Consider the following 27,096-nt stretch of genomic DNA (forward strand, 5'->3'; position numbering starts at 1 on the left):
TAAAATAAAATAAAATAAAATAAAATAAAATAAAATAAAATAAAATAGAAATTCCTCTGCCTTCAGATGTTTAAGGTGGAATTCTTAATGTTTTGCTTTCCTTTAATGTGAACATATGAAAGAAGTGTGGAGATCTGGCTGTAAGATAATGTATCCTGGAAGCAGGATAACAAATACATTTTAATAAAATTAAAGTCACAGAATATTTTGCAGTATTATTTGACAATGACAAGCATACTAGGCAGTTTCAATTTTAAACAGTATACTAATAACATTTTCATTTTGGAAAAAGGCTTTAAACAAGCCCTCTGTTGGAATCAACTTTTTCCAGCTGAGTGCATTTTATAGCAACTATGGGATGAAGGAAGAAATACTGGTCAAAGAATATTACACTCACTCTATTTATCCCAGAGAAAAGCAATGAATTTACCTGTGCTTTTACAAAAAGTGATATTTTGTCCAAATAAGATTTTAAAAAACAGTCCCTGTGTGAATGTTGGATACAAAGGTGCTTATCATATGTGTGAACAAAGTTAGCTATGTCAGTTCAAAGGGCAATATCTCAAAAAAAAATAATAATTAAAAAAAAAATACAAAGGCACAAGGTATAGTAACCACATAACATCTAAGAAAAAGTATCCCTGAAAAACCTTTCTGTAATGGTACCTATGTTATATACATGGTATATAGCATACATTTCAAACTCAGTTTCATCAATCTAACATCATTAAGGATAATTAATATTTATATATGTGTGAGTGTATATATATGCAATCTCTCACCATGTCTAGCATTAGTTGTATGATCTCTGTCAGGGAATCTGCTGTCCAAGGGAGCTTCTTCTTTCATTATCTGCCAGTCAGCATCACCTGTGTTCAATGGCTTCCATCCACAGAAGTCAGTCTCAAAATTACATATAGTGTAATTAGCTGTTGTACAGAGAACAACAAGAGATCATTAAGTTGAATTTGATAGCAGCAGTTTAATGCCAGATCTATCATTGATTTGTATTTGGATGTAAAGTAAGTTTTAATCAAAGAATCTCTGGTATGTTTCGCTGAAATGTGTATTATTCAGCTGGAGAAGTTATAAAATACAGATAACAAATCAGGAAGGTCCTTCCATTCTTAATCATATCCAGAACTGTGAAAGAAAGCATCTTAAAAAAAAAAAAAAAAATCCTACTAAGGATGAGACCTGTACATAGGCTGCCATCAGATTATGAATGGGCAATTGCATTCTTTTAAAAGATAAATTTTCCTGGAAATTTAATTATGAGTGTGTAAGGAAAAAAAAAATCAAACATATTTAGTGGTTTAAATATGCTGAAAGTAAAGATAAATTAAGCTGCTACTTATTTTATTTTTGGAAATGAGATTTAAATTTATGAATTACTTAGATCTTCTGGAAATTATGCATTGCAATGTAAAATAACAGTTTCTCAGTTGATACGGATTAGACCAACTTAAACATACTCTTTCATGTCCCCCAGGGCACGGTACTGGGGCCAGTCCTCTTTAACATCTTCATCGATGATCTGGATGAGGGGATCGAGTGCACCCTCATTAAGTTTGCAGATGACACCAAGTTAGGTGCGGGTGTCGATGTGCTCGAGGGTAGGAAGGCTCTGCAGGAGGATCTGGATAGGCTGGATCGATGGGCCAAGGCCAACGGTATGAAGTTCAACAAGGCCAAGTGCCGGGTCCTGCACCTGGGGCACAACAACCCCAAACAGAGCTACAGGCTGGGAGATGAGTGGTTAGAAAGCTGCCTGGCAGAGAAGGACCTGGGAGTAGTGGTTGACAGTTGGATGAATATGAGCCAGCAGTGTTCTCAGGCGACCAAGAAGGCCAACAGCCTCCTGGCTTGTATAAGAAACAGCGTGGCCAGCAGGTCCAGGGAAGTGATTGTCTTCCTGTACTCGGCTCTGGTGAGGCTGCACCTTGAGTACTGTGTTCAGTTTTGGGCCCCTCACTACAAGAAGGACATGGAGGTGCTTGAGCAAGTCCAGAGAAGGGCTACGAAAGGTCTGGAGAACAAGTCTTACGAGGAGTGGCTGAGGGAGCTGGGACTATTTAGCCTGGAGAAGAGGAGGCTCAGAGGCGACCTTATCGCTCTCTACAGGTACCTTATAGGAGGCTGTAGCGAGGTGGGTGTTGGTCTATTCTCCCACGTGCCTGGCGATAGGACGAGGGGGAATGGGCTAAAATTGCACCGGGGAGGTTTAAGTTGGTTATTAGGAAAAACTTCAAAGGGTTGTTAGTCACTGGAATAGGCTGTACTTGTACTTGGCATTTTCCAGCCTTCATGGCACATTCATTCCATCATGGGATGCATGGGAACAGCACAGAGCTGCTCCAGGGGAGGTTCAGACTGGACATTAGGATAAAATTGAGAGTGGTCAAACACTGGAATAGGCTTTGTAAAGAAGTATTTGATGCCCTGTGCCTGTCAGTGTTCAAAAGACATTTGGAAAATGCCCCCATTAATATGCTTTAACTTTTGGTTAGCCCTGAAGACATCAGGTAGTTGGACTCAATGATCTAAGATTCCTTCCAACTGAATTATTCTGTTCTATCTTATAAGCCTCAGATATAATATTACTCTAATTTTGAGACTGTACAATACCAAAATGAAATATAGCTTTGTTGAAGCATCATAGCATTACATTTCAGTATAAAGTACTTCCTGGCATAAGAAGGTTATTTGAGCAGTCTAATCTTAATGTAAAAATAAATCACGGAATCACAGAGTGGTTGAGGTTGGAGGGGACCTCTGGAAATATCTGGTCCAACCCTCTGCCAAGCAGGGTCACCTAACACACATTGCACAGGATCTCATCCAGACGGGTTTTGAATATCTCCAAAGAAGACTTCACAACCTCTCTGATGACCCTGTTCCAGTGTTCTGTCATGCTTACATATATATATGTATATATTTATATATTATATATTATATATAATGTAATATATATTATATATATTATATATATATTTATATAATATATTTATATATATTATAAATGTTTTCTTATATTCAGATGGAACTTCCTGTGCTTCAGTTTGTGCCCGTTGACTCTTGTCTTGTTGCTGGGCACTAATGAAAAAAGTCTGGCATCATCCTCTTGATATTTGATATATATACATTTTATATATATATATATGATGTATATACATTGATATATACATCCCCTCAGATATTTTTATACATTCATAAGATCCCCTCTCAGTCTTCTCCAAGCTAAACAGGCCCATCTCTCATCCTGTCTTTGTATGAGAGATGCTCCAGTCCCCTAATCATCTTCATAAAACTACTGGAGCGAGTCCAGACGAGGGACATGTCCGTCTTGTACTGGGGAGCCCAGAACTGTACACAACACTCCAGGTGTGGCCTCACCAGGGCTGAGTAGAGGGAAGAATCACTTCCCTTTACCTGCTGACAAGACTCTTCCAAATGTACCCCAGGATACTGTTACCCTTTGGGCCACAAGGGCCTGTTGCCAGCTCATGGTTGCCTGCTGTCCACCAGGACCCCCAAGGTCCCTCTCTGCAGAGCTGCTCTCCAGCAGGTCAGCCCCCAGCCTGTAGTGGTTCTTGGGGTTATTCCTCTCTTGATGCAGGACCCTGCACTTGCCTTTGTTGAACTTCATAAGGTTCCTCACTGCCCAAATACCAGTATCTCTTAACTGGATTCATAATGTTTATTAAAATTCAATTGAGTATGTTTTTCTGATTGGTGTAGTATATTAGCTAAACATGGAACTTTTTTAACTTAATTAATTACAGAAGGCTTATGCTTTTGACAAGGTTCCTTGTTAATTAGACTTTGATTGTTAATACATTAAGGTAGAATATGCAAAATGATATCCCATACTAAGCTGTTTTTCTGTATGGTAATTAGCATGCCGAGGCATTGTTCTTTGCTTAGTTAAGCAGTCTTAATATATACCGTGTGATATAAAAAGCAAAAATTCTTTGATTAAATCTCTCCTTACTCTGGACTTTCTAAACCTTGTTTTTCAACACATGAAGCTGACTGAAGTGACTGCACAGTAATATCAAAAAAGATACCATAATATCAATGCACGTCGCAGGTGTTTGGGAGGAGGACAGACGTTTTCGCAATGAGAGCCCACCCCTCCCCTCTTCCTCCTTTTTCCACCTTTTATTGCTGAGTGTGACATCATATGGCATGGAATATCCCTTTGGTTGGTTTAGGTCAGCTGTCCTGGTGATGTTTCTTTCTCACTTTTTTGCCCACCCCCTAGGGGGGTTAGAGAAAGTCCTGATGCTGTGCTAGCATGGTTCAGCAGCAGAGACAACACCAGTGTGATACCACTGCTGTTCTAGCTCCAAGTGCAGAGCGCAGCACTGTATGGGCTGCTGCAGGGAAAGTTAACATCCCAGCCAGACCCAGTACACTTCCACATGCTCATGACAGCAGATCTGTTGTTATTTAATGTGTCTCAGTGCCAGGCTCAGGGTTTTCCACTCGCTCATAGTGAAAAGGTGACTGATGAAACTAGAATAGGAAATAATATACTGGCAGAGTTGGCAAAGCAGCAAGGCTGTCAAACAGAGCCCATCACTACCCTTGATGGTCAATAGGAAAAGAGGGGAAATTTTGTGAAATAGTCATTTCTGAAATTATTAAGCACTAGTATAATTTCTTCTAACATGTTGTGTTTAGAAAGAAATGTATAAACATGGTGTTGTGGTTTAACCTGGCCAGCAGCTAAGCACCACACAGCCCACACCCCATCCCCCTCAGTAGAATGGGGAACAAAAATGGGAAAAAAAAGTGAAAGCTTGTGGATTGAGATAAAGACAGCTTATTAGGACAGAAAAGAAAGGAAAATAGTAATAATAATGATAATAGTATTACTAATAATAATGTATACTAAACAAGTGATGCACAATGCAATTGCTCACAACTTGCTGGCCACTGCCCAACCTATCCCTGAGCAGCTGGTCCCCCCACTCTGGCCAGCCACACCACATTAATTGCTCAGCATAATGTCAGATGGTATGGAATACCCCTTTGGCCAGTTTGGGTCAGCTGTCCTGGGTCTGTCCCCTCCCAGCTCCTGATGCACCCCCAGGCTGCTCACTGTTATTCTGCAACAATTAAAACATCAGCGTGTTTTCAACATTATTCTCGTACTACATCCAAAACACAGCACCCTACCAGCTACTAGGAGGAAAATTAACTCTATCCTAGCCAAAACCAGGATGCATCATCTTTTTCCACTGCTGCTATATTCAACCCAAATGATACAAACTCAGAAAAGGACAACTCCAAATCAAAATATTTAGCCCAATCATTTTTTTCAGATTAAGTCTGAACAACACTATTAAGTTATTAAGAACATAAATTGTGTTTTTTTTTTTTGTTTGTTTGTTTTGTCTTGTGGAGAAAGAAAAATGTCCAGCTCCAGTTCAGTGTATGTTATATATTCACTACATGTGAAAATGGATGCTACTCTTTTTCTCTCTTTTTTTTTTTTCTCCCCATTACATGAGTGTTTTTAAAATGATATTCTATATAAAACCATCAAATCATGTTGTGATCAAATACTTTGGACAAGACACACTAAGTCCAAGTGTTCTACCATATGTAGTTTCTGGAAGTGATACTTCATGTTAATTAACAAGTTTTAAAAATATTAACTTGTTACAGAACAGCTAGGCAAGTGAAGATTAATTGCCTGGGTTAACAGTTTGACTTTAATTTTATCCCTACTTAATTCTCAAAAATTGAGTGCTTGTGAATGTTTAATCAAGTGTGGAAGTAAATAAATAAATAAATAGAACTTTACACTTATTTTGACACCCAAATCTACATGAGAGTTTCTTGGTGTGTTTTTTCATTGCTCTAATGTTTATAAGCTCTGAGAAATGCTCTTTTCTTGTCAAAACAGTGCATAATTTTTACTATTCACAGCCTTTTAATATGTTTCTGTTTGAAATATCGAGTGATTATAGGGAATGTTTCACCATCCATAGTTTGAACAACACAACCAATATTTTTTGAGAAGTTGTACTGCAGTTATGTAAGTTAAACAGATGGTAAAGCATATTTCTGGTATATAAATTCTCTCCTAGTGCACCTCTTACCATCAGGGCTTATGTTATTTATTTCACTGGGAAGATTTCACTAGATTCAAACTGCAGAAAGATTTTCTATGTTCTAATAGCAAACCCAGCGAAGCCTCATTTTTGGACATTCATCTATTTATTTTTCAGCAAAAGAGAAGGAAAAATAGAAAGGAAACAACAACTTGCATTTATTTTAATAAAAAGCCAAATTTGAAAAAGTAATCTATTTTGCCTTGTGGATGTATCAGTATGTCTCTACTAGTCAAGGATTAAATTATTACAGCAGTTCTGCAAAAGCAATCACTCTGAGAAGTAAACAGGAGAAAAATATTCCCCAAACACATATATTTGAATTTCAAGAAATAAGTGGAGCTTAATAAATTCATAAAACACATTGGAAAAGTTTTTCAATTAACACAAACCATTTTTTCCACGTCCTAAATAATAATAAATAATAATAATAACTTAATACTGGTAGTGTTAAGAGAAACTCATGTCAACACTGGGTCTGAAGAGGGTAGGCTTGCATGAGTAAACAGGTCCTTGAAGAAATCTTCCGTGCTGAAATTATCTTGCTTAGATGTTGTTTCATTTTATCAAAATAAAACCAGCTCATTAAGTGGCTACAGCCCTGTACCAGTACAGTTTTCTTTATTACTAAGCTGTGAATCTCTCATCTTTGGAGCCAATTAATTATTTGGTTGAATGAACCAAACATACCTCAAGATCTTTCAAACTGTATATATTTTAGGAATTCTAGAACACACTAACATCTTCCCAAGTTTACTTCTAAAAATAAAACCACATTGCTATCACCATGCTATGCCAAAGATGTGAACAAAAAAAAAAAAAATGGAAAAGACACCAAACTGGTCAAAACTGTGATGGTGAAACACAAAACTGGTGCTATACAGCGTTCATAAACAATTAAGTTGTCTGTGAAATAATGATGTATCTTCTTTTTCTCCACTTGTACATACAAGATTGATGGACAGATACTGGCAATTCCAGGAAATTAATGTCACAGGAAACAAATAAATATGTACTTGAATAAATGTTTCAGAATAATAAAAATGCTGTATTTCACACTTGAATAGTAATAATGGGATTTGCATGTATGTTCATCTGCTCTAGAAGTTTTCAAGAATTTGAAAATGTAAATTGCTGTACAGGAATTGCTCTAAAATTATTTTAGTTTTCTTCATTCTACATCTTATTTATATAAATAGGTAGAGCTTACACAGAAAGTTTAAGTATTGTAAAATAAATATATACATGCTCTTATAATAAATTGTGTTTTTATGACTATTCATGTCATGTTAACATGAGCAAAGGTAAACAACATTTTCCTTCCCCATTGTAATGAAGCAAAACTAAATCCTCAAAGAGAAAAAATCTTCACATTGCTAAGTAACAGCTGTCTGCCTTTGTTTTCATTCAGTATAGAGATCTGTCAGCTCTGCATCATGAGAGTACTTCATCAAAGGAAACTACTGGGGATGTGTTCAAGGGTAGATGCTAAAATACCTAAAAGAATAGAGGCTAAAAGATGCCCTATTGTACCAGATAGTAATTTTTACTGAAATGTGAAGTGGATGGATGTAGCACATTCAAAATATCACAGAGGACAATTTCAAGATTATGTGGAAAATGTACATAATGGGGGGAAAAGAACAAAGGACAGAAATAAAGGACAGCTTTTGCTTTAGGTCTCTTTTGTTCAAGACTGCAGCGTCAAAAAGATGAATTTTCTAAGCCAACCAAACTGCTGAAGAGCCAAATTCTACCTTTGGGGTCCTCTTTCCTGAAAAGTGTTATATGAAGTATCCAAGACAATATAAGCCATGAAAATAGACTAACCTTAAAAAGGTTATCTGGATATTTTATATATTGTTTCCTTTCTTTATTCTCAGCCAGTAGTCAGAGAATCATGCATCTGCTGTGATTTACTTATATTTTAGAAAATCATGTTTTCTCACTTTTTTTTTTTTTTTTTGAGAGGATGAGCATATTTTTGTTCACTGATAGAACAAGATGATGAATATTTTACCAGTGAATATTTCAACAAAAAGTGAGACATATAATCTCTGCACCTCAGGTAAAAATGATTGTGTTATTTTCTTTAAATAAGATATAAATAATAATATACTAGCAGTTAATTGAGAATCTGAGCTATGTGTTAAACCGAAGTCAACTGCAAAGGCAACAGCAGAGAGTGGAGCACTATCGAAGAGGGTTGTGCAATTCCTGGGCCTCTGTCAGTTCATGGGACAACACCCTAATTCCAAAGGTGTCACAAGGACAGCATTGAGACTCCTGGGCCGTTCTGGCTTTTCTTTCTTCTTCCCACTCTTCAATTTTTCTGACTCATCCACATAAGCATGATGGAAGCAGCATTACCAAGATTGAGTCTCACAGTGTTCTGTGTTGTACACTAAAATGCGGATTATATCTAGGTTATTTATGTGTCTTTCAGTTATATAACGCCAAATAGATTGTGTGCAGAATATAACTGCCTACAATGTTTTGAGTTATCTTTATTTTCACTTTGTGTAGTACTATTAACAGCTATTCTTTTACTAGAACAATTATTTTTCATCCCCTATTCGGCCTTCAAATTATTCTTCTAGATTCCCAGTCAATATTCACCACAATTTGCTAAGAATGTTACTGAAGCAGGAACCTTAAATCACTGAAACAATTAAATCCGATTTATAAAGTACTCTTCACTTTCATTCTTTTTTTTTTTTTTTTTTTTTTTTTTTTTTTTTTTTCTCTAAACAGCATGAGAAAATTATTCCTACCACCAAGTGCAGAACGTTAACAGCATAGGATCAAGTCTTGTAAAAAGGGAATACATATCTAAAATCTCCAGGCGAACCTGGAGATAGAACACTATAAACCTTCCTATTGAAAATGTTGTTTCAACGTTCACATATATCACTTGTTTCAGAGATGGCTCCTGCATGGGTCTTTAAGGGACTGAAAGCATTAAAAAGTTTAAAGTGTGAGGCAAAGAGAATTCAGTCAAAAATTGTTCATAAAGCCTTCTCAAAGAATTTGAAAATAAAGCATTATCAATGTTTGCCATCCTGCTACTTTGAGAGACATACATTTCAATCTGCACCTCACAGCAACATATACCAATACCTGAAATATGTACACAGCTTTCTACAAAACATATTTAAGTATTGTTGCCACATGCAAACATACAAACAGATGTATGCTGTATGATATTTATTTTAAGAGCTGTGGGATCTCTAAAACTATTTTTACATCGAGGTCTAAAACATTTCATAATTATTATAGACAACTCCCAGTAATTTTATTTTTTTTTCTCTTGACTGTAGAGTAAAAGTCATAGGTTCTGAGCAAAGTTACCTTCAATTCAAAATATGACTAAGATAAACCTCCTGATCTACAGCTAATGTCCCCTGATACATTTTCTCCCAAAAACTAATTGACAGTATAAACGAGAGAAGTGTTCAAACAAATTCCAAGGTGGATTTCAGTTCCTCTCAAATTAAGGGAGAATAGATTATAAACATTGTAAGAAAGGAACACATTTAGACAAAAGTGTGCAAAATTTTGTGTTTCTGCAGACACTTAAAAAGCTTGCTATCTGAATCCAAAAATATATTGCTGAGACCAGACAGAAAAAGAAAAAATATACATGATGACAAATTGAACATTGTCATGAATTTGTATATCATTAAATATTCTTGGGAAAAAAAAAAACAAAAACAAACAAACAAAAAAACATATAAATAATAACAATTATCTTTCTATGTACTTCTTGGATAGATCTATTTAGGTTTCACTATACTCTTCACCATTGTGTCCTTTTAAAATTCACTTACAGAAGGCTGCTGGATCCTCGTTGCTGCCATCAGAGCAGTCTGGGTGAGAGTCACAGGGTGATCCAGGCTCAGTGGATTGCCTAGTAGTGCAGGTGAATTCTTCTAAGGAGCAGAAATCTGGTGGGTCTGATGGTGTGGTATCCAAGAACTGGATGTTATTCAGACAGACGAACCCCACCCTGCTCTGTATTGTTCCTTTTAAAGTAAGCTGTGGATGGTTACAGTTAAAGTACTTGCATTAACAGACAGGGAGAAAATGTTTTGTTTCTACTATAAAGGAATAATGTCCTATTTGTAAAAAGCACTAGGTGCCTTCCATTAAAAATAACATGCCAGATATCAAGTCAGAAGCTGAAATTTTGCAATGACTACTTCAAGTTGATTTCTCTGAAAATTTTCAGCTAAAATGGTTTGACAAATTCCAAGAATGAATTTAAGAAAAAAAAATGTTTAAGGAAAAGCTCCAAATATCATAACTATTTGGCTAAAAAACAGCAATGCCACTGCAATTCAGAAGAGTGACCTCACCTGCAACATCCTAACAACCATGACGTCTGTTCTGAAGTCTCTTCAGAACCTAATTTTGCTGGTGCCCAAGACAGAAAATTCAGGTTGCACTCACAGGTGAAGAAGTTAGAGGTCATTATCAGACACCAGCTGCTATAGCATAGGTCAAAGCACCAGCTACTATAGCATAGGTCAAAGCTGATCTCTCTCAAGAGAAGAAAACTGCACCCAGATATGTAGTGAGATTGGCTCCTGGCTGCTGACAACCCTTGAACTCTTCCAGGCTTTGTCTGGGAGACAGCTAATTTGCTTGAGTCAAAAACTTGCTGTGTGCATGCTAATGTTTTAATTATTTTTGCTATCACATGACATTCCTTGAGTCTGTGCCCTGTTTGCTATCTGAATACCACTGTTGGTGTAGACAGAGATTCAGGGAGCATTTCTCCCTCCTACCGACTTCCCTTGAACTTTCACACAAGCTGATTTAGAGCAGTGGAGTTTTAGGAGAACATCTCTTGCTCCTGGCCATTGTTTATTCCAGCTTTTCTGAGTCTCAAAGCAATGAGATTATCCTGTGCTCATCTTTTTTTTTTTTTTTTTACCTGAGCTAAAGCAGCAAACAAAAGGAAGTAGGCCTGAATTCATTGAGAAGATTAAAATGGCAATGGTGCAAAGCACCAAGAGATGCAAGCGTGAACTAGAGGCACAAATGAAAAATGGAATTGTGAGTTTTGACATGTGTGGACATGGCCAGAGTAGGAGCCTCAGAAACCAATCATGTGCAGGGGGCAGAAAACACAGTGGAAGGAAAGCTGGGGAAGATTTTCAGACAAAACATGAGGAAACTAGAATAAACATTTTGGGGCACAAGCAGAAGGCTCTAGCATACTATATAAGCCCTAGAAATATTTCTAAAAAACTAAGAATTATATATATCACTGTCTTCTGTTAAGAGACAATATCTTCAAAATTCCCAAAGAACTATCAGTTCTCTACTAGTTCAAATAGCAGAATGTTGTGCTGAAAATGTCACACAGTCACACAATTACAGTATCTGTCCTTCCCTAAGCACAAGTGATCATGCTGTTTTTGTATAAGAAAGCATAGTTTGGGCTGCTGAGAGCATAAAACCTCTGCAGTCTTTTGTTTATTTACTTTTGGATACTACAGATAATCTTATATGGATCATTTCTTTATTTTTTCCTTATAAGAAAAGGGATTGGTCTTTGTCCTTCACACAGATCACCTGTCCAGCTGATATTGAAACAGTAAAATATAAAGCTTATTTACAGAATTATGAAAAAATATCTAAACAAAAAATTACTTAAAATATAAACCTGTAATTATACAATTCTTCTCTGTACATTAAAAAAATAAAAATAATAAAAAAAAAATGGCAAAGGGAAGATCCTCTCCCACACTGATTCATGTCATTCATTCCATTTAAATCACAAAAAAAAAAAAAAAATCATTCACATCATCTCACTTAATAGCTTTTTTATTTTAATGAGATGGTAATAAAATTGACTCAAATGACCTCCTAAAGAATGGTGAGATGTGTATGAATTTTCTTGCATGTTATTAAGACCAGGATCTTTAGGATGTGAACAGGTAGATTGCTTTTATTAATCTGTGACCAGAGGTTTACTCAAGTGATGCTATGAAGAACAGCAAGCCCTTCACATTATACATAAATTTCTTAAATTCCTACATTTCCTAGAAGACTTATAAATAATAAAGTAAAGCATTTTCAAAAATCAAACACTTGTCTTTTTCATTCATACCTTTAATTTTTCTATCCCTGTTGGTATATGTATATCCACTTTGGCCCATTCCTTGTTAGTTGCGATGCTGTTTTCCCACAAGATATGTTCCTCCTGTGGAACACAGAATACGATGTTAAGAAGTTCTTTTTAGACTCAGTATCCTACATATCCTAGCCAGACCACCACTATGTATATGAAGAAATACAATTTCACATATTTGTTTGAAATCTTTGCATCAAAGTCTTTGTGAAAGAGGACAAACAAATATATTTATTGTGATTAAAAGGGTTAATTATATATATATAACATAACATATAACATATAACATATAACATAAAATTATCAGAACCCAGCTTGCTAATAAATGAAAGGAAATCAGTATGGAAATTAAACCATACTGGGCTGTATTTAACAATGTATTTCCATGGCATTCTCAGCACTATTTTCTCTTTTGGAAGTAACTACTTATACCAAGTTGTGTTAATATTAGAATTAGTTTTTTTTTTAGTTAGAACCAAATTTTGGGGTCTGTCAAAATTACCATATAAACTGTGCTAAAATCATATTATTTGTTTTCAATCAGTAAAACAAGCAGAGTACTACCAAGTAAGTCCTAATCATGTTTTGAGTTACCTCAATCCCCAGTTTTACTACACCTACTGAGGAGTAGTATAGCAAGAGTACTAAATCTGCTAAGGCTCCCTTTATGCAAGCACTCAAAACCTTCTAATGAAAAAGAATCTGACAAAACCAACTCATGCTCATTCTGTTTTGGTCAATATTGAGGCTCATATAAAGAAAAGAATGGCAATATTATGGCAATATGAACTTAAATAAAATGTTTTCAAGAGGCAGCTCCAGTATAGAGCAGATCAAGAAGGTCGGGCAAAAGGGGAGGGAATGGGAGGTGAGGGGAGAGGAGTGGAAAGGAGGAAAATTTACTATAGGATAAACGTACAAACAGATGAACCATTACAAGAATTAAAAGTGCAACACCTTTTATGATACTATGCAAAGTACTGGTCATATCTTTTCCACAATGGGTATTACAAAATTAGAGGCAGTTCAGAAAACGATGTGAAGCCAGGTAAGAGAAATCGAAGTCACCCATACAGAGAGAAACTGAAAGGGTAAAAACCTTTACCTTCCATGAGAGGAATAGAAGGGGATATGATAGGTATATGAATCCTATCAATATTATAGACAAGGACAGTTAACTTTTTCCTGCCTTGCAATATATATATATATATATATATAAAGAGGAAGAAGACACTGTCTGCTGCTTGACAGACTGAGAGGTCTGAGCCAATAGAACAACACTGGTATGATTTGTGACCAGTAGCGAATTACTTACCCTCATTGTCCTATAAAGGCTTCAACTGTTGTGACATATTAACAGAGTTAAAAGACTCTGTTGAATATGTCTTCAAGATCAGTTTTGGAAAAGTGCAAGACAAGGCTGAGCCAATAGCCTAATACCATAAAGCACAAGTTTGGACAAACCACATGCCATATTGATTTCAGAAATAAAAGTCAGCTGTGAGTTTCCACATTCCTATAAGATGTGGAATTACTATATATGATAAAATAAGAATTACTAATATTTGTCAACTTGTTCACATGGTAGATATTCATCAAAAGTCTTTCAATTTCAAGGAAATTTCAATCTGCTTAAAACATGCTTGATTTTGCTAAATAATTCAACTTCCAAAGAAAATCTGTTAATGTTAGCAGTCTAATACAATAGTGAGATATAAGACACAAACAAGGATGATGTACTAGGAAGCATAATGCATAGCAGGTTAAAATGATAGCCTATGGCTCAAGTGTCTGCTTTTAGGAATATGTATATTAATGTATCTGAACATTCCTCCATACATACATACAGGCATGCTTCAAGCACTCTTGTAGGAATAAATATTTACTGTTTATTTATTTGGATACATCTGAATACTATAATTTTGTTCACATGGGATTAACAGTTTAGATACCCACCCCCATGGCCATCTTTCTCTCAAATTTATTTGAATAAAAATAGCTCATGGCAGTAAACTCTTGATTTTTCAGTGTGCCAGGTTTTCTAGGCTGTTTTTACACTGAAAGCAGTAAATCATTTCAGATGCAACAACTTTTAAAATTAGCTATTGTAACATGCAAGAGATATTACCCTCTGAATTTTTACAACTATAATAAGCCAATAATACTATTTCCCTTCCTCAAAATGTTTTCTATGTCATATCTGTCTTGCTTGTGGAATTCTTCCATCACTTTAGTATAAATGGGTTAGCCCCTCTAACACATTCCTTGCTTCTCTAGCTATCTTTTAGGAGGTTCAATGTATTGATTTTACAGTACTTTCCCCTGAGATTTGTTTTGGTGATGCAGGAGAGCAGTTGCTCAAAATACCTTCTCTCTATTTCCCTTACTGAGATATAATACTATCTAAAACCATTTTTTGTAAGGCTAAAATGAGCAAGAATTGTGGGATGTGTTTTTTTATTTTTTTATTTTTGAGATTTTTCTACAGATACATTCACATACTGCTGTGCAACTGCACTCATCATTTTGTCTCCCCCCCTCCTTTTTTTTCTCATTTCAGAGTAATTTGGAACAAATGCTTATTTGTTGCCTCAAAATGATTAATGGATCACCTTTTGCTTCTACCAAAGAGTGTACTTGCATGGACTTTGCAAGTGTTGCTGAACACTTTCAGAAATTTTAGTCTATTAGGGTAAAAACATGCTTGCACATATAAGCATAGGTCAAAATATTTTTTATTGTTTTATGTTCATCTAAATGGGAGAAATGAGGAAGTAATAGAGGTCATGTGATAGACTGAACTCAACACTATCTTCCTTGGTTTAAGTTTTCAAATAAAAGTTTAAAATTTATCTAATGCTGAAGACAATATAGCCAAATGTGATTGCAGTCATGGGCTGAAATAGAAGAATATTAAAGATAAGTAAGCCAGAAGTACTAAAACTGGAAGGGGACCAGGAAGGGTAAATAATGAAGGGAGTATCTTACTATCAGCAATTAACTTTGAGAATATGTGGGAAACTACAGATCTTTGTGCTCCCTGTTCTCTAGTAAGGTAAGGTAATGTAAGTTACGGTTAAAGTATAGACTATGCAATTACAGCCCAACAAGCTGAAAGGTGACAACACATAAGACACTGGAACAAATTGGTAACAATAATCTTGTAAGCAGATAGAGAATTAGAAAATGAGAAACGTACATTGGTGCTTCCGTTGAGGAGCAACTCACACTCAGCCAGTGTAATCTGCTACTTTTTGACATAGTAAACAGCCTTGAAAAAACAGAAGTGACTTGACTTTGGTGAAACTTTTAACCATCTCTTAGGAAATTCTTTGAGCAAATTGAGATTTGGTGCATATATAGACACACACAAAAAAGTCTGTGTTTGCTATTCTTCTCCATATCCAAGAGCAATTTAAATTCCATATCATCCGATGTCATAATGGCAATATTAGAAAACACATTCACTTTTTAAAGGTCAGAATAGATGATCTTATAGGTCTTTTCCAACATAAATCATTCCATGATTTTACGATTCTATGTTCTATGGATTCTCTGTTAAAAGGCTGAGGAAGGTTAGGGATACATCTGTAACATCTGCAGTGCTTTGTGCTCTGAGAACCATACCAAGAACTGTACAAATGCAATCCAGTCTCTGTGTCAGTTTTATCAGTACTGGGACATAGTAAGAGTTATTCTGAGATAGGTTCTAACCATTAAAAATAGCAAAATGACATGTAGGGAACCTGCACAGTATTGGACTATACAATTGAGAAGTTATTTTGACTGATGGCCCCCAGGATAGCCACTCTGTTGTCTTCTGGGATCAGAACCAGGCTCTCATTTCCATTTCTTAGTGTACTGGGTCTGGCTGGGATGTTAACTTTCCCTGCAGCAGCCCATACAGTGCTGCGCTCTGCACTTGTAGCTAGAACAGCAGTGGTATCACACCAGTGTTGTGTCTGCTGCTGAGAAGTGCTGGCACAGCATCAGGACTCTCTCTGACCCTCCTGAGGGGTGGGCTCTCGTTGCAAAAACATCTGTCCTCCTCCCGAACACCGGCTACATGCGTTGAGGCCCTGCTTCAAGGACGTGGTCAAGCATCGCTCATTTGTGGGAAGTAGAGAGTAATTTCTTTCCTCTGCACTTCCACATAGCCTTTACTTGTTTTGTTTAGTTATTCCCTTTCCCCCTTCCTCTTCCCCTTTCCCTTTTTTTCCCTTTAGTTGAATTGTTTAATTAATAATCATATTTCCTTAATTTTATATATATATATATATATTTATTATTTTTTTCCCCTCTTCAATTAAATCATCCTTATCTCAACCCGTGAGTTGTTCTTTCCTTTACTTCTTCCCCTCCTCATCTGAGGAGGGGGAGTGAGAGAGCAGTTGTGGTGTTCAACTGCCTGGCACGGTAAAACCACCACATTTAGTATTTGGCTTCTTTTGAAAATTCATTTGTTCTTTATAAATAACTTAACAATTCAATAACAAAATGTGTAAAAGCTACTCCCCCATTCACGTAAGAAGTTTTACATGTGAGTCATTTTTGAAGCCATTGCAGAAACATATTTTTGAAGATTTTTCTGCCAAATTCTGCAATATGAGTAACTTACATCATCTCTAAATAAGTCTACATTCAAAAAATACACTTCTGACTGAAGGAGAAATTCAAGTAAAGCATCAAAATGACATAAAAATCCATGGAAACAGAGTAGACTGAACTGATTTAAAATCTACCAAAAATGTACATCCAATACATATGTGAGGAATTATTTATCAGTTAATTGAACGTAGGTTCCCAACACTATGGGAACTCAAATACATTTGTTTTTTTTATTATTATTATTATTTTATTGTTATTATTATTATTATTATTATTATTATTGGCTCATATGTTTTGCTGCATTTTCAGGGAAAGAAAACTCATAAATAGAATCCATTGATGCTGCTTAGACAAACCATAGAAATCAATATTGCTAATCTGTCTCAAGGTTACCATGAACATCATACCTGGGAGTGTATTGGCAAGCATTATAGCCTAAATCTCCATTTATTCTGACCTGAACACTGATTATGTTACAGATCCCTGACACAGTAATGGGTCACAGAAAAACATAATTATTTCCTCTTTATGGACAAAAAATGAGTAAGAGCTTGAAGTATTTTTCATTAATACTTGAAGATGCAGGGCGAGAGAATAAGATGTTTGTTGCTTGTTCCTATATTCAGACCCCTTAATAGTGTTTTTTTTGTTTGTTTGTTTGTTTGTTTTGGTTGTTCATTTGTTTTTGCTTTGTGAAATAAGTGTGAGGTGGATCAGCCTTTTTAAATACCTGTGTTGATGGGTGAAAATAATTTAGCTCCAACATCAAGATATGAGACATTAGCTCAGCAAGTCCAGCTTCCCTATTTTTGCTTTCATTAAGTAGAGGTACTACAGCATCAATATTAAGTTATTAAACAAAGCTTTCAAAAGGGGATATTCTACGCATAGAAAGTCTCCACAACACAGTGAAGTAAGAAGGAAATGGTTTTCACTGTTCAATTGGCATTTGTGTTTCAGTTTGACATGGCTGTTTTATCTATTAATAGGTAAAAGAAAAAGAAAATTACTGCTCTGGAACAGTGGGCAAATTTAATCAAGTGGCTAAGTAAGTGCTTTCCAGACATACTGAGTCAGCAACTTTCCTTTATTCTGTGTCTCCATAGAGAACAAGCATAGTTCAAGCTTTCCTGCCACTGATTTTCCCATTTCCAGTGAAGAAGGGAGGCTAGAAAAACTGCTGCAGATTCTTTGTTTGAAATCTTCAAATCATTTAATTCTATAGTAGCTGGAGCTTCTCCTTGAAGTCTTACTGCAGAACATTCACACATCAAATTAATTTATAGCTGACAGGCAAATACCCAGGTTTTAACTGCATTCATGAGTAGAATGATACAAAGTTACTGCTTACACAGACTAACTTAGGGGGCCTGCATGTACTAGCAGGTATATATCCTTGCATTTTTGCTGGTAAAAGCTCAGCTACCTCATCTTGATTATTTGATAATGAATGCATGCTTCTTCTTACCTGATTAGTATACAGTACTGCCTTGAGAACGCTGCTATCTGCCATGGAGTAATGAAATTGAAAATGGCAATTCTTGCTGGAGCAATGACACATGGAGCTGTTAAGATAAGCACTTTTGTATAATGCATTGTCATTAGCTTCTAACCACACCAAACAGCCTGAAAATGAAAAAAAAAAAAAAAAAAAAAAAAAAAAAAGTGCACTTTTTCACAAAATGTATCTTTTGTATCTCAGTCTGCAAAAATAAGGACTGCTTTGCTGCAATTAAACCATGGTCCCATTCCCCCCCACACTGCAATCTGATTGTCATGCTGATTATGTGACTTGGATGTCACCTAAGCATTTCTTATTAAAAAGATAGATATCTATCTGCATTTGACTATTTGACTGAGTAGTCCCAGCAACCAAGAATGACATCAGTTGACAGTGTCTTGAAGTTCTTACTTTGTGTGTTAAAAGCTGTGAGCAGGCCCAAATTCAGCTCAGCCTCCTTAAATTCACAACCATTCAATCCCTATCTCAAATTTATTTGGAAACTGCTTTTTCTCCCTTCCTATTATGTTTTCAGGGATTAGGTTTTTTTCCCAGTAGGAAAAGAATTAGTTTTTTTTTTTTTTTTCCTTACTCCTGTAGGCCTTTCATAATAAGGGGAAAATTGTTCTTCTTTCTTACAGCTACAGGAGGCAGTAGCATCTCCACCATGCTTAATTAACGTTTTTATTTCTCAGCCAGATTTTCTGCAACAAAACGTTGGGAGTGTATTGTCTTTCCATCTGAAGCAGGCAGGAAAGCAATTTGTGCTCTTCTTGACCCACTGCTCCTTATAAAAGCATTCCTACAGAGGTTTAAAATAGTACTCCATCCCTTCAACATTTTTTATCTTTCAGAAATAAAAAGGTTAAATTATTTTTTAATCAAATATAGCAGGTTCCCCCCTCCCTCTGCAATGAATCACTGAATGTTTTACTGCCTTCAGAAGCATATATTAAAATAATAAACAAGGACTGATCAAAGGTCTTAAGTCTAAATGCAAGTTATCTCAAATGCAGATGCTTCATAGGCTATTTCAAGCTGAAGGGAGAAAAAATCATTTCACAAGGTTTGATTTTTTATTTTTATTTTTTCCATTCTTTTCCTTTTGTTGGAAGTTTACTCTGTTTTATACAACTTTTTACACTGAAATACATGCTTGCAATTTCATTGGAATTAGGCTTGTAATTTACTGACACAGCAGTTACACTGGATAGAAATGAAATATTACAGAGGTAACCCAGGATTCTATTTGAAAGAGATCAACACAGCATCTATATTTATATAGCTATTGACTTCTGCAGAAGAGAAATATACATTAAGGTTAGATCTATATCTGTTCCTTATCTAAATTCAGAATTCTCTAATCTTAATGATAATGAGCATTCTTTTTCTTCTTTCATTTAAAATTTCAGAGTCTTTTCAAAACAAGACAAAGTGAAGTTAAAGTGAATGTTTCTAAGATAAATTGAGGCCTATCTTCAGAAAACAAGACTCCAGAAACTTTCATCCAGCAAATACTGACTTCTTTATCCCCTCTCTATAGCCTGTGTAAGTAGAACCATATCAGTTTAACTGGACAGGCAAAATACTGTGCTATACCTTTGTTTTCCAAGGAAACTTTAACTATTATTCCCTTTAGCCAGCATCTATTGATTAGCTGTCTAAAGATTAATGGTATTAGGAACATTTTTCTTTCATTATTTACAAGTTTTGCATCTCTTTTCTAAGGTCTGAATTTCCTTCAGTTCAATAGACTGCATAGTATTTTAATGTTTATACTCTGAATTTCTTTATGTATTGCTCTCTCAAATTTTCAAGAATATATTTTTCTGTAGTGCCAAGCTTCCCCAAGCTTGTAGAAACAGAAGAGAAGTCCCAGAAAAGTCATTTCATTCCTGCCAGCTTGGTAATAGGGCTATCAAGTTGCAGAGATGTGTGCATGTCTGGCAAGAAACTCTGGGATCATTGCCAGGAGAAAGTTCATAGGCTAATGTCTTTCCATAAAACCTTTTATTTTCCCTTGTGGCTGCTTAATCAGGTTTTAGATTTTTTTTTTCTTTCAGTTTTGAAGAAAAAATTAATAAGCAAAATCTTAGTGGCTGATCTTTCTGGAAAATTCCAACTTCAGTGGAACCGAAGTAGAAACAGACCTTACAATTTTTTGCTGAGGTGGTCCAAAGTCATCTTAGAGCTGGGATTGAACAGTTAGCCTGCTTACATCTTGCTACCCTGAAAGCTTGAAACCTACATATATTTAGCTGCTTGTCTCCATTTTTCCATTTCATGACTTCTAGGTTACAAACTTCTAGATTAAATACTGAGTCTTCAGTCAAAATTAAGCCACAGAATGCAAGCTTTTCTTTTCTACCAAGTTATCTTCTCTAGCAGGACAAATGTCTCTGAACTAGTCCTTCTTAACTTTCCCACTCAACCATTTTGGTGAAAGAAAAGTTCAAATCTGAATTGACCTTGTTTCCACTCTTTGGAGATAAATTTCATGAACTCACAAATCAAGGATAAAAAATAAAAATTAAAAAGTAGCACAATAGGAGAAATATAATCTATTGATTAGACTATTTTCATGTTAAACTTGAAACATTTTCTTCATTACAGTTACCTGTGAAATAGTGAGTTTAAAAGACATGGATATATCTTTGACATTTTCCTTTTTTTTTTTTTTTTTTTTTTATCTCATAAGCATTGTTTTTATTACGCAAAGAATCGGTTTCAACAGTATCTTATTAAATAAATATTACCCCAGATGTAGGAAAATAAATGAATCCAATATAAGAAGAATGAACTAGGGAAACTGTAGGGAACACCAATAAGGAAAACAGAGCAAAAATGTACTTTCAGAACAACATTAGATGGGAATATAAAACTTTTGACACTAGAGAAATTAAGAGAAAAAGTTATGGTGAAAGTGCCTACAATACAACACTGGATCAAAGAAGCAATAAAAGAACAAAGAAAAAAGTCAGCCAAGGACAAAGCATTTTATTAAATTTAAGAATACCAAGAAAGAAGGATTATACAAAGCCTATAAGCAATCCTTTCTTTATAAATATAATTGTCTAGACCTATGATTCATAATTTAGTTTCTTACCCCTCTTCTATTTATAACTGAAAGCTTTGATAAAAATCAGCAGCCAAATCTTAGTCAAGCTCTATTTGCACTGCAATTCTAAGCCCTCAAGCATGACATTTTTTCAGTTTGCATGCCAATTCTTTAGGTTTTAGAATTTTAGTTAATGCCTAACCTTTTAACTTATGCCTTGAATTCTGCATCAGTAGAAATGTTGAATGTACTGAGACATGAGTTGTTATATTTCAAATTTCTCAATATCTTCCAGCATTAATGAAGACTTAACTGCTGTGAGTTGTTTGGACATTTGTTTGTTCTCAGGTTTTCTTTTTTTTCTTTATGATATGGAAGGATAGAGAGTATCTCCAAACAGTTCTTTGTGTTTGACCTACTCAGCTGCCTGTTCATATTCATATAATGATACTTAAGCCCCTTATTCAATAGGCATTATGATATGCTTCTGTAGAGGTTTCTTGTAAACAAGTCCTGTAAAAGCTACTTATAGAATTTCAGTATCATTTCTGTTAGCTCAGTATTGCCATAAAAAGGAAACCCATATCAATTACTAGCCCTTGAGGTATCACATTAAGATATGGCACTGTTGCAACATCTCTCAAGTAGGTGTTTTAAAAGAAGTCTCTCTCTTTTTTTCTCTTTTTTTTTTTTTTTTTTGGTTACATGTCCCTTTAGAAATTCAAAGGTGCCATGATTTATTTTTTAGATAAAATCTTTTACTATATGCACTGTGCAGTACATAGATGCTATCTTTAAAAAAAAAGTGTTACTTAACCCCTCTGAAGGCAGTCTCAATAGACAAACTAAACTTTTAGTTGGCATGGTGATTCCATTTCATGTTGCAACATTTGCACATTTGTACCTACTGAGCTTTCAAAAACCTTTCCCATAAACGTTTAGATAAGCACTACACAATGGTTTCAAAAGCAGGTGCTGCTCCTTACTTCTGAAGATTGCAACTTCATTGCTTCTGTTTCGTCTTCAAGAGTAACAAACTACTTTGTATAATAAGTGTTTCTCTACAGCTCACCTAATTACATGATTAGAATGAATGTCCTGATCATGTGCTCAGAGTAATACTACACAGGTAAAACAGCCAAGCATCAAAACAAACAAACAAACAAAAACATGCAAGGACTTAGTTGGATTTAATGTCATCAAAAGACATACAAATAATTAACTGTAGAGTAAAGCAAATATAAATTTATATTGGAATTCTTACATTAAAATCTTCCATATCTTGCCAGTACATGTGTTCACAGCACCCTTACTAAATAGAACAGCAAAGGCTAAATTAAGTACAAGTTCATACAATTACTTTTGGTGGTTTTGATCTGTTTCCATACTGGGTTACCACCTTTTTCCAAAAAGCTCTATGTTCTTCATGACAGCTAGCAATTATGCATTAATTTAAGTTTCTCACCTTCAGTATTGTTGCTGCAAGATTTCAGAGAAAAACAAGAGGCAACCCTGTGCCCTGCCTGTAGTCGTGCCCAAGAAAAAAACTCAGCTGGCTGATCCAAATTCCACTCGCACATACCAAGCTCAAAGCTGGAAGTCTGCAGTCCTAAAGGGCAAAGGAAAGCAGTCATTCAGCTTCTTCAGAAATTATTGTTTATAATACTATTTCCCATCAGAAATATATATTAAACTTATTAAACTTTTTGGCAGCCTTTCTGACTCTGGTTAACTAAAAAGTGGTCAGTCTATTATTGAGTGCCATTTCATATTTCAGGCTGCAGCCCTGAATGATATCATTAAAAAAAAAAAAAATGTTTTATTATTATTATTATTATTATTATTATAGAAACAGCCTACTATTTTCCTTAGCTGATCATTGCTACTTTGGTGAATTCACTTCCACAAAGAGAGTTGCCAGAAAATATCAAAAATTATTTGTCATGAAGAAAAATATCTATGAACTTTTCTATATAATGCTACCATAAAATCATTTCAAACTGAGAGGTTCACCTCAGTAGTATCTCCATAATATTTGCATCAGAACACTTCATTTTAGAACCACAACTATATAATTTCAAGAACTTTTTAAATTCTTGAAGCTTAAGGTTGTAGCTGTAAAATTTCCTGTAATTAATCATGGCTAGAGGAAGAAAGACAGATTTTAAGCAGAACTACAGTATGGTAACAGAAGTTCCACTTTTTAATATTATTGTTGGAGAAAGGCAATCTTCTGATTAAGATGGATTTTTAAATAGCAGTCAGAATATCTGAGAGGAAACAAGAAGATTCTTTACTCTTTGGAGGAATCAATTTTACGTCAATGTAAACACACATTTCTGTCCACCACATCTTAAAGTTATTCTTTTATTCACAATACTGACATCTCAGTAAAATGTCCTGTCCTGCTGGTCTTATAAACCTCACATTTCCTCCTTTATTTTGGTGTTGTATAACCACAGTTATGAGAAGAGTCTGTTGGCAATTTATTTCCAATGAAAAATTCAAAATTTTTAAATGGTCTACAAAAAGATGGACTTCTTCAAATTTCAACACTTAAAAAGAGTTACAAATAAACTCAAAAGGAGAGCCAAGCTTATCATTAAACACTAATTATTGGATTTTTTTATTCATTCTGCATTTTTTTATTTCATTGTAAATATTTTCTTTTTTTTTTTCTTTTGACAGTAATCTCAGTCTCTTGAAATAAAATAATAATTTTCTAGCTTTTCATTTTACAGCAACTGATAACAGTGAGTTTAACATTTTGGATTTTCTGCAACCCATCCCTGCAACAGAATCATAGAATCATAGAGTGACTTGGGTTGGAAGGGACTTTAAAGATCGTCTAGTTCCAATCCCCCTGCCATGGGCAGGGATGCCACTAGATCAGGTTGCCCAGGGCCTCATCCAACCTGGTCTTAAATAGTCATCTGAATGACCCCACACTTAGTTCTGCGCTTTTGATATTAATGTCTACATCTTTGTAGGCTTACATGCTACCAGAATTAAATAGGGATTTTAATTTAGCGGACATGTTGCCAGTTGAAATACTCATACTGGAATTTGTAAAAATGTATATATTATAAGTAGCACATATAACAATTACTCCAGTTTTCCAGGAGGGATTTAACAACAGCAACCAAATATAGCAATAAAATTCACATTAGTTTTGCTTACAAGGTATACTACTTTTGCATTACAAGCAGCTTCAGGAGGACAACACAAACACCTAATTCTCCTTTTTAGTATTCCAATTTAATGCCCTGGGGCTCTTTGTCCCTGTGGCAAGCTTAGAATGACAGTCTTAATAAAAGACTGTCTTTGTATATATGATTTTCAAGAGAGACTTCTGCAGGGCAATTAAAGATACTCAGATAAGAATATAAAACCTTTGAATGGAAGGCATACTAGAAGTATAATTATAGGAGATTGTGTTACATATGTTCTAGAACATAATGTTAATATTTTCTGTTGACATCTAAAATAGTAATTGAGTGATAACAATAATTTTTTCAGGTGTTGGGAAGAAAGCACAAATACATAATCTACTTTTCTCATGATCCTAGCAACAACATCATACGAATGAATACAAATGAATAGGTCATTTCACATAGATACGTTAGGGTATATTAAAAATGTAAATTCTAACTACAGATTTTATGCAATTAAAGTGGTCTTCATTTAAAGCTTATCTAGAGATTCTGTAAGGACTACAGAAAAAGTTATTTCAAATTCAAGCTACCATTAATCTGACCTTTTGTTTTAATTATTGGAAAATGTTCAACAGTAAAATTCCTCTTTCAGAGAAAAAATTAAGATCCTTTAACCCTGTTTTGGGCAGTTGGGAACAATTTAGATGTCTCCTAATGAAGCTCACTTCTTCTAATGTGGAGGCACAGAATAAGAATGAATTCTTATTAGAATATGCTTGAGTTCTATAGTGCAATCTGTATGCCTCACTATATACTACAACAGCCAGAATCTAAGGTAAGTTTAGCACTTATATTTATAAGCTCTGCTTATTTTTATTTTATAAGCTCACCCTATTTTTGTTTCTATTTTTAACTTTTTCCTCTCTTTACAACAGTATTTCATCTGTGTGGCTGATGTTCTTTTCATTTTTTGTTTGCTTTAGAAGCACTCTGTTTAGGAAAAAAGCCAATATATTTGTAAAGAGAGATTTATATCTATCCACAGGAACTGCTTAAACAGTCATGTACATTACTATATTTTGGCAATGCATTTTTATTTTTTATTTTTCTATTTTTAACCTTTCCTTTTAACTGCAGAAATTCTCCAAGGAACAGAGTGAAGTTGTGGAGAATCCTACACCTGTCCTCTTTTCATTGTCAGTTTCAAATTCATTTTTCAATTAAAGTATATCGTACATTTTACTTGAGTTCATAGGCAAGTATGCCCAAGGCTTTAAAATTCTCACTTTTACTCATTTATGTTGTAATTTACTGCTAGAAAACCTCTGCAAAACAGAAAAGTAGAATGGGCCCTGGCATGAAGACATTTATATAGTTGTCCATTTCAAGAAAGTGGAAACATGGACGGACTTACATAATCAAGCTTAGTTAGCCTAAACTTCAGTTTTCCAATATAGACTCCCTTTGAATCATTACACTTATATTTGTGTCTTGTTCTTAACAGCACTCTGCCTGTGGTTGCTCAGCACTCTAAAATGTTAATAACCACATGCATCTCCTTCCCCAATAGGACTTCTAGGGAGCTTTATTTTAGAATGCAGTAAAAAATAACAACAACAACAACAACAACAAAAACTCTTTCATGAGACCTGGCTGGGTATGTGTTAAATATAGCATTCCATATCTCATGTTCTCATGTTAAATTTAAAGACCAAATTCTCATCACATGTGCTGTGACTCAGAGGCAGGAATCAAAGGGGGTACTTTAAATCAGGACTGTACTCACCTGAGGCTGCAGGCTGGGTGCCACAGTGAAATCTTCTTGTGTAATAAAGAGCAACAGGTAATCTATTTTTTTACTAGGATGAGTTGCATTCTTTTCCCATGAAAGTGTGTTGGGTTAAAAAGAGAAATATGATATATTTTGCTGAAGAATCCCAACATGCACAGATGATTCAGCTGCAGAGCTGACCAGCCTGACATTACAGCTCTTGGATGTAGCAGAGCAGAACAAAATATCCCCACTACAACTGAGGAGCAGGACCTTTTACACATTTAAAAACACACAAAAGTTTCCTGGGAATCTCCCTAAGGTCAGCTCCAAGGCTTTTCCTGAGCTGTCTGAAAGCATTAGTTCTTTGGCCTGTTTCTGGCCAAAGATATGTTCTGCCCACTGAGACCTTGGTTCTCTCCTTGTTGCAGGGAGCTCCCAGTGTATATATGTATGTCTATATGTATGGTGTAACATACCAGATGTCTTAAGGTGTTTATTTTCATTCTTTGTAACTCTCTTTATATGTAGTATGACAGCTAATGATTTAGAGAAATGAAAATAAACCATGTGATAACGTGGAGTTAAGAAAGTTTTTGAGTAACATATGGTTCTCCTTTATGTTTCTCTTCTAATCAAAGGGAAAGACAAATTATCTGTTTCCAGAAAAAAAAAAAAAAAAGGAGGAAGAAGAAGAAGAAGAAGAAGAAGAAGAAGAAGAAGAAGAAGAAGA

At 35.1% G+C, this 27,096-nt stretch overlaps 1 protein-coding gene across 1 annotated transcript in view; it reads right to left on the reverse strand.

Moving 5' to 3' along the window:
• The window catches only part of MALRD1 (MAM and LDL receptor class A domain containing 1), a 283,122-nt gene that overhangs the window by 244,792 nt on the left and 11,234 nt on the right, over positions 1-27,096 (reverse strand). The window contains exons 6-10 of the mRNA XM_035319205.1: positions 22,903-23,046; positions 18,347-18,504; positions 12,250-12,342; positions 9,959-10,166; positions 783-929 (exon numbers count right to left, since the gene is read on the reverse strand). Of these exons, the coding sequence (XP_035175096.1) occupies positions 783-929; positions 9,959-10,166; positions 12,250-12,342; positions 18,347-18,504; positions 22,903-23,046 (750 nt within the window). The remainder of the gene's footprint in view (positions 1-782; positions 930-9,958; positions 10,167-12,249; positions 12,343-18,346; positions 18,505-22,902; positions 23,047-27,096) is intronic.

Source organism: Oxyura jamaicensis, chromosome 2 (assembly GCF_011077185.1).
Source record: "Oxyura jamaicensis isolate SHBP4307 breed ruddy duck chromosome 2, BPBGC_Ojam_1.0, whole genome shotgun sequence".
In the NCBI taxonomy this organism is placed as follows: domain Eukaryota; kingdom Metazoa; phylum Chordata; class Aves; order Anseriformes; family Anatidae; genus Oxyura; species Oxyura jamaicensis.